This window comes from Morus notabilis, unplaced genomic scaffold, assembly GCF_000414095.1.
Source record: "Morus notabilis unplaced genomic scaffold, ASM41409v2 Scaffold1102, whole genome shotgun sequence".
Taxonomy (NCBI): domain Eukaryota; kingdom Viridiplantae; phylum Streptophyta; class Magnoliopsida; order Rosales; family Moraceae; genus Morus; species Morus notabilis.
In genome coordinates this window covers 58,917-65,870 of record NW_010363957.1, presented here as the reverse complement: position 1 = coordinate 65,870, position 6,954 = coordinate 58,917, and the positions used below count along the sequence as shown (strand labels likewise).

The window sequence follows — 6,954 nt, the reverse complement described above, 5'->3', positions numbered from 1 at the left end:
TTTTGGATACCGCCATGACCAATTATCTTCCTCTGAGAAAATGTTTTCCTTTTATTAGTTTTTAATAAAGGGTATCTTTATTGAAATTCATTGAAATGATATGAGCTATAAGTTATTCAGGAAGCAGTTGTTGCGAAATGCAATGTTATCTGCACCTCAAAGGACACCAGAAATCCTAGGCCCTCTGCAAATGAGTTACAAAGAGCAGACTACGTTTTCTACCGTACTTTCGATGTAAGTAAAAACTCAATATCAGAGAAGTTTGCAGATGAGATTTGTGGAATTAAAGGTCAGTCTTTCTTTGGTGATCAGCAAAAATTCCAAACTTTTTGACTTTTAAATGGAGACCAATTTCTGTTATGTTTTTAAAACCTTCTGAATGCATTGCAGTGGAGTTATTTTTTAACAGAATGAAAGGTCAACGGTCAACTAATCCTCCAAGTAACCAAGCGGAATTAAAAAAGCCGGGTGAACACTTTGATATGTTTTCCAGTTCCAGGATAGAATTGAACAAATGCGAAGCCAGTCCATCCAGGAGTGGGCCAAGCAAAAAGATGTCTGTGTTAAAAGGTAACTTCTAAAGATACCAACTCTGCCCTTTGTTTACAGTTGGGAAGTGGGACAAATATCAATGAAATCCACTATTCCTTGAGTTGCAGAATCAGAGAAAGGCCCATATGAAAATCCCAAGCTGAAAGGTTTTGCAGTTGAAAGTGGGACTGTGTCCTGCGTACAAGTTAAAGATAAATCTAATGTGAGACCTTTTGAAGTTAGCTTAACTGAGAACGCAGAAGATCCTCGACCTTACAAGAAGAGAACCATTCTTCTAGATGACAAAGGTTCCATTAGTCAGAAAGGAGTATCCACCAAGAGGGACATTTTCGGAGCAGAGGCGTGTAAGATTATCGAAAAAGCAGGTGCTCAACTTGTATCCAGAGAGGGTCTCAAAACTAACAAACAAGTTATGGAAGTAACTAGAAGGCCTGATGCTGTAAGTCTTGAAAATTTAAGTTTAATTTTCTTCAGTTTACACCATTTTTATCTTCAAGAATGAATTGGCATTGGTGTATATTTAACCTTGTTGGCTTTACTATTTTATGCCAACGTAGCTATTGCTTTTAAAATTGCCAACATTAACCACAACGTAGCTATTGCTTTTAAAATTTCCAACATTAACCACCAACTCTTCAGCAATTCTATTGCTGCTTGTGCTTCCAATGATGAAAAAGGGGGAAAAAATTATGGTCTAACCTGGGTCCTCTTTGCTGTCACAATAAGATGGAATGTTTGAACTTAGAAATAACTTCTCGAATAACCACTTTTTTTTTTTTTTTTTTGAATTTCTTGCTTGCAGGAGAGGAGGAATTGGTTTAAACAACTTGTAAGTTCCTATTTACTGTTGGAATCTTAAAATATCCCATTTATGGTTTATTTCAAGATAGCGTTTGATCTTCTAAAAAGATTATCTTGGAAATTTTATTTCTCAAGTTCAATTTCTATGAATTTGAGAGAATCTGCAATTCAAAGGCTTGCTAAAAAATAATCGATGATGCATGTAGGTATTTCAAATTATCCTGATTTAGCAAGCTGTAAGGGATGCATAAAGTCCATTTTCATCTGGAAATTACATTTGTTATCATCTCTTTGTTTTGAAAGGCTCTTTTAATTGCAAAATGAACCCCAAAATCTCTATGGTATCCAAGTTTGTAGCATCACTAAAAAATAATATCCTAAGGATAAACGTTCTTCCTCTCCACAACTTTCCAGTCTTGGGAAGTTAAACTGCAGAAAGCTCAAGAAGCAGGTACACTGGTCTTGCTAGAAAATTTGGACCCGTCCTTTGCTTCAGTTGACGTTGAGGTAGTTACGATGATTCTCCTTGTAGGTCTCTTTCTATGAAATAAAAGATGAGAGCAGTTGATGTCAAACACTAATCTACTCGAACAACTGCTAAATCGATGTCATTCGCTTAAAATCTTCAAATGCAATTTTCCTTTACCACCAAATACCATTGGAAAGATAGTGATGCTTTATGGACAAATGTTGTGTGGCTAGGACATTCTGCTTTATCCTGATCCCTTTTCCTCTTCAGGATCTAATTTATTGTGCCCTTGAAGAAAAGGTTGATGCAAAGATGATACAGTATAGTTCATTTTCTAACCCGTTATACGGTACAGCAGCTACATTAGTTTTACCGTTTTCTCATTAATCAAGGAATCCAGCTCATGTGCTTGTATTGATTCATTTTTCTTCCGTGTGAACAGGCAAGGCTTTTGTTATATTCAAGTCACAATCTGCGGCCAAAAAAGCGATATACGAGTTAAATAGGAGATATCTGATTATAGCTGATGGAAGGTAACTTAATCTATTGGTTTCTTTATTCTCAAGCATCAAATACCCCCATTTTGAAATTCAGGATAATAAATAGCATGGTGTGATAATGGGGGACTGGTAGTATTATCTTGAAAGTGGGATGAAATTCTTCAAACAGTATGGGTCTCAAAATTTTGTCCAAGGCCCTTTTTCTTTTTCGTGATGAATTTTGATGCAGTTAAAACTGCACCCCAGTTTTGGAATTTGGATTTTTGTTTTTTTTATTGCGTGGTTAAATGCTATAGATATTGCAGTTAATTTGGTTAAAGCAAATGGCATATATAGAATTTTGTACTTACAATTGGCTTTGCAAGCATTTGCAGACCTGTGATTGGCCGCAGAAGAAATCTGAGAGTGCCCAGTAAATCAACCAGTTTTCCTGGTCATCTAGTTCTTGACAAACGTAAGTTTCAAATGCAATGCGAGGAGATGGTAATTAGACTCTCCTTCAGATCTGTTTTCTTTTTTGCTTTTCCTTATTGATACGTAATTCTCTTTTATCATTTTCGGTCCAATGTGTCAGGTTGTGTCTGAGATCTTCTTCTTCTTCTTCTTCTTCTTCTTCTTCTTATCTTTTTTATTTATATATATATATATAGATGTTTTTTGTGCGCGTGTAGAGAAATGCGGTATCAACTTCACACTGTTCCCAGCCGAATACAGTTGAGAATATATATAGATGTTTTTTGTGCGCGTGTAGAGAAATGCGGTATCAACTTCGCACTGTTCCCAGCCGATTTGGCCATGCAGTGGCGTCAGCTACAGGCAAAGTCAGATTTATGGTGGAACGCTTTATATGAGGTCACACACGGAAACCATGCATATAGCAAATATGCCACCACATATTTACACTGTAAACTTTTTTTAAAGGAAAATTTCATGAATAATCTGTCTCAATTTCTTTCTCAACTAACGTGACATGTGAATTATTGTTTTTTATTAGTAGGTATTCGAAGAATTATCATATCAGTTAAAATTAGAATTTTCATCTAACACAGAAGTATACATTTCTTCTTTTTGTATTTATATTCCAAATGTACTCGTGAGCAGTTTTTGTTGTTCATCATTCTCTCGCATGCGGATAACAAACTTCAGAGACTTTTCTTCAGTTCTTGTTTTAACCTTCCTATCCCTTGTGGGACTCCATCTCTACAGGAACAAAGGAAGGAGATAAATGAAGTCAAGAGTCGGCTAGAACTCAATCGTAATGCGTTGCCTTTGTCAACGGTCTAACCACATTTACGTAAGCTCACAATCTTGCAATTGTATGATTGATCCTCTGTTTCCTACGTTATTATGTTAATACGTAGTTTAGGTAAAGGATTTAAATGAATTTTTGTGATACTTATTAAGTTTCTCTCTTCTACAAAACAAGCCGCCAAGTCTAGCGTCCCCTTAACGAAAAACAATACTACCACTCGTTTCTTCTCTTCCCTTCGCCTGAGAGTTTTGCTTCTCCAATTCCGCCGGAGAATTTCGCCGTCAAATTCTCCGGCCTGTAACCACCGCGTTGGTACTGCCCTTTCACTTCTTCTCTTCATTCTTCACCAATATCAAGATTCGACTTGGTAGTTTCTCTTCTTTTCTTTCTTTTTCTTTCTTTTTTTTCGGAGTTTTTTAGGTGATGTGTTATTGTATTTATGGGTTTGGTGAGATTCTTGTTATGACAACTGGAAATGAAACGAAAAGCAATTAAAGAAGTTGCCTTTCTCAATGCTGCGTTTGGTTTTCAAGAAAAGTACGGGGGATTGCGAAAGAAAATAACCACTCAGAGTTTATTTTTGAGTCTCATTTCACTCTTTGTTTAACGCAGTCAAATACTGTTGTTCAGTCCTGAAATGCTTTCCTTTTTTCTCTGTTTTCTTTAAGGCTCAAAAAAAAAAAAAACGTGATTTTCATTTTGGAGGAAAACAGAAATCTCGACTTGCATGTGTGAAACTTTTACTGCGGAAGTAGTAAAACATACACTTAATCACTTCCGCATATTGTTTTCATACGTTCAATCTTTATAGTATGATTTTCATTTTCCTTTTCCTTCTTCTTATTGGTCATTCTCTCAGTTTCTTTCTTTCTTTCTTTCTTTCTTCTCATGTACTTTGAGTTCTGTTCTGTCCATTCTACTTTCTCTCTCTTCTCTCTTAATTGATTAAAAGCAAGTTCTTCAATCTGTTGTTCACATTTTCAGATGGAAAATCTCAAAGCCCCTTTCCGGGGTATTGCCAACGATGTCCGGGGAAGATCTTCATGTTATAAGCAAGATTGGATTGTTGGTCTTCGTTCAGGAATTGGGTAAGCTCCAAGTTAAAAGTATACCCTTTTTCTCTCTGATTTCTTTTTCTTTTTTTTTTTAAATTTTATCGATTATTTATTTATTTATGGTTTGTGGCAGGATTTTGGCTCCAACCACGTACATCTTCCTTGCTTCTGCCCTTCCTGTTATTGCATTCGGTGAACAACTCAGCAGAGACACAGGTTTGGTCATGGCTTCTACTTACTACCTTAATTTCCACAAGTGGAATATCCCACGGAGCCTAACTTTGTGGAATTCAAACCTGACTTTAGTTCATGGCTCAAAAGCCTTGTGGAAAGACAAGGAAGAAAAATCCTTTTTGTCCTGGAGCCAAGTTTGTTTGTTTTTTTTTTTTTTTCTTTTTAGTTTTTATTAATTCATTGAAAATGAAAGTAGGTTCCCTTGCTATACATATTTTTGGCCTTTTTGTTCGGAAGCTAAAGTGATTTTTGTTTTTTCTTTATTTCATTTTATTGTATATGTACTTTTTTTTTTCCTATTTTTTATTATGAGTCTGAAAGTGATATGGCTTTATGGATTTTGGACGTATAGATGGAAGTTTGAGCACGGTGGAAACTTTGGTTTCTACTACAACACTGGACCGTGATTAACGTAAACAAAACTACATAAATTTTAGTTTTATGTATCTCTGGAGTGAAATAATCTGTTTTATGTTGTTTCTGCAGGATGTGGGAAAGGTTTCTCCTGTATACATCTTTGCAGCCTTTATTCCCGCTGTTATGATCGCTGGGCTCTACTTTTTTGACCACAGCGTCGCTTCGCAGATGGCACAACAAAAGGAGTTCAATTTGAAGAATCCTTCAGCTTACCATTGCGACATCTTGTTGCTTGGCTTCATGGTAACATATAGTACTATTTGCCTACTAATTAATACATGCTATATTTACGCGTGACCATTGTATACTGATCCAAAGCTATGAAAACTATGACAGACGCTACTTTGTGGACTACTGGGCCTGCCTCCATCTAATGGGGTCCTTCCTCAATCGCCTATGCACACAAAGAGCCTCGCAGTTCTCAAGGGGCAGGTACTTGAGAGGAAACGCGAACGCCAGTGGAGATTTATGCCTTAGATTTTCGGTCTTTGAGCTAAATTACCGATCACGTTTTCTATCCAATTGCAGCTGATTCGGAGGAAAATGGTAGAGAGTGCCAAGGAAAGCATAAAGCAGAAAGCCAGCAACTCCGAAATCTTTGGCCAAATGCAAGCTGTGTTCATTGAGATGGACATCAGTCCAGAAGTAAGTCCTCTAAAAGAATAATACTGATCTTTTTTCTGTGAGAGAACAAGATCTTTCATCCCGAGATCCTTACTGAGAAATAATATTTACAACGTCCTGAATGCTCTCTGGCGCAGACTACTGCAGTTGTTAAAGAGCTTCAAGACTTAAAGGAGGCAGTGATGAAAGGTGAAAACCAAGACGAGAATGCAAAAGGCGCATTCGATCCAGAGAAGCACATTGATGAGTACCTTCCCGTCCGAGTTAACGAGCAGAGAGTAAGCAATCTTCTACAGTCGCTTCTTGTTGCAGCATCGGTATGCGCCATGCCTGCAATAAAGAAGATTCCCACATCAGTTCTCTGGGGATATTTCGCCTATATGGCCATCGACAGTCTCCCTGGAAACCAGTTTTGGGAAAGGATGCTTCTCCTTTTCATCACTCCCGGCCGCCGATACAAGTAAACCTCTTTCTTAACTGATAAAGAAATGGATGTTCAAATATTTAAAAACCAAGTTTTTAATGTTGGTGACTTTGGCAGGGTCTTGGAAGGGGTTCATGCTTCGTTTGTGGAATCAGTGCCATTCAAATACATTGCAATATTTACCATATTCCAATTTGTGTATTTCCTGTTGTGCTTTGGAGTGACATGGATTCCTATAGCTGGAATATTGTTTCCCTTGCCATTCTTCCTTCTCATCAGCATACGACAACATCTTCTTCCCAAGCTGTTTCGACCACACCATCTGAGAGAATTGGATGCAGCTGAATATGAAGAAATCACTGGCGCTCCAAGGCGCTCTCTCAGCCTCTCTTTCAGTGTACGTATTATGATCAACATTAAAAGGAATAAACCCAAATCCCCCTCGCGTTCTCAAGGTTTAAACCCGGGTTTAAATCCCACAATTCAAAACACATGGTTCAAATTCAAGGTGCAAACCACCGTGTTTTGAACTGCTTTACGAACCTTAAAACGTAACTAGGCCATTTAATTTACTGATTAAAGTTTTTAATTTAAATTAAGAAGTGATTTATGTAAATTTTTTTTTT

At 37.1% G+C, this 6,954-nt stretch overlaps 3 protein-coding genes and 1 long non-coding RNA gene across 4 annotated transcripts in view; all 4 read left to right on the top strand.

Annotated features, from left to right (window-relative positions):
• Positions 1–120: 120 nt before the first annotated feature.
• On the top strand, positions 121–1,899 carry LOC112092966 (protein ANTI-SILENCING 1-like; the record flags this gene model as incomplete). Its single annotated transcript, XM_024170327.1, has 4 exons — positions 121–289; positions 391–570; positions 660–991; positions 1,768–1,899. Coding segments are annotated over 4 exons (813 nt in total), but the record flags the coding sequence as incomplete, so codon positions are not given.
• Positions 1,900–2,280: 381 nt separating this feature from the next.
• Positions 2,281–3,005, top strand: LOC112092964. Its single transcript, XR_002902842.1, has 3 exons — positions 2,281–2,355; positions 2,697–2,776; positions 2,994–3,005. It is a non-coding gene; the product is annotated as an uncharacterized LOC112092964 (long non-coding RNA).
• Positions 3,006–4,312: 1,307 nt separating this feature from the next.
• Positions 4,313–5,274, top strand: LOC112092965 (putative boron transporter 5). The gene is made up of 4 exons (XM_024170326.1): positions 4,313–4,384; positions 4,559–4,662; positions 4,763–4,845; positions 5,216–5,274. Exons 2-4 carry the CDS (start codon positions 4,559–4,561, stop codon positions 5,272–5,274), a joined length of 246 nt encoding a protein of 81 aa, XP_024026094.1. The 5' UTR covers positions 4,313–4,384.
• A 60-nt stretch (positions 5,275–5,334) lies between these two features.
• LOC21410788 (boron transporter 4) overlaps positions 5,335–6,954 on the top strand; it is a 1,977-nt gene continuing 357 nt past the window's right edge. Inside the window, exons 1-5 of the mRNA XM_024170325.1 lie at positions 5,335–5,523; positions 5,617–5,712; positions 5,809–5,925; positions 6,042–6,364; positions 6,446–6,725. Coding sequence (XP_024026093.1) covers positions 5,335–5,523; positions 5,617–5,712; positions 5,809–5,925; positions 6,042–6,364; positions 6,446–6,725 — 1,005 coding nt within the window. The remainder of the gene's footprint in view (positions 5,524–5,616; positions 5,713–5,808; positions 5,926–6,041; positions 6,365–6,445; positions 6,726–6,954) is intronic.

Excerpts from the sequence above, each read along its gene's own strand:
- LOC112092965 (XM_024170326.1), top strand. The coding sequence starts at position 4,559 with ATGGAAAATCTCAAAGCCCCTTTCCGGGGTATTGCCAACGATGTCCGG. Across the intron at positions 4,663-4,762 it reads GGTCTTCGTTCAGGAATTGG|GATTTTGGCTCCAACCACGT; the intron begins GTAAGCTCCAAG and ends GGTTTGTGGCAG. Across the intron at positions 4,846-5,215 it reads ACAACTCAGCAGAGACACAG|ATGGAAGTTTGAGCACGGTG; the intron begins GTTTGGTCATGG and ends TTGGACGTATAG.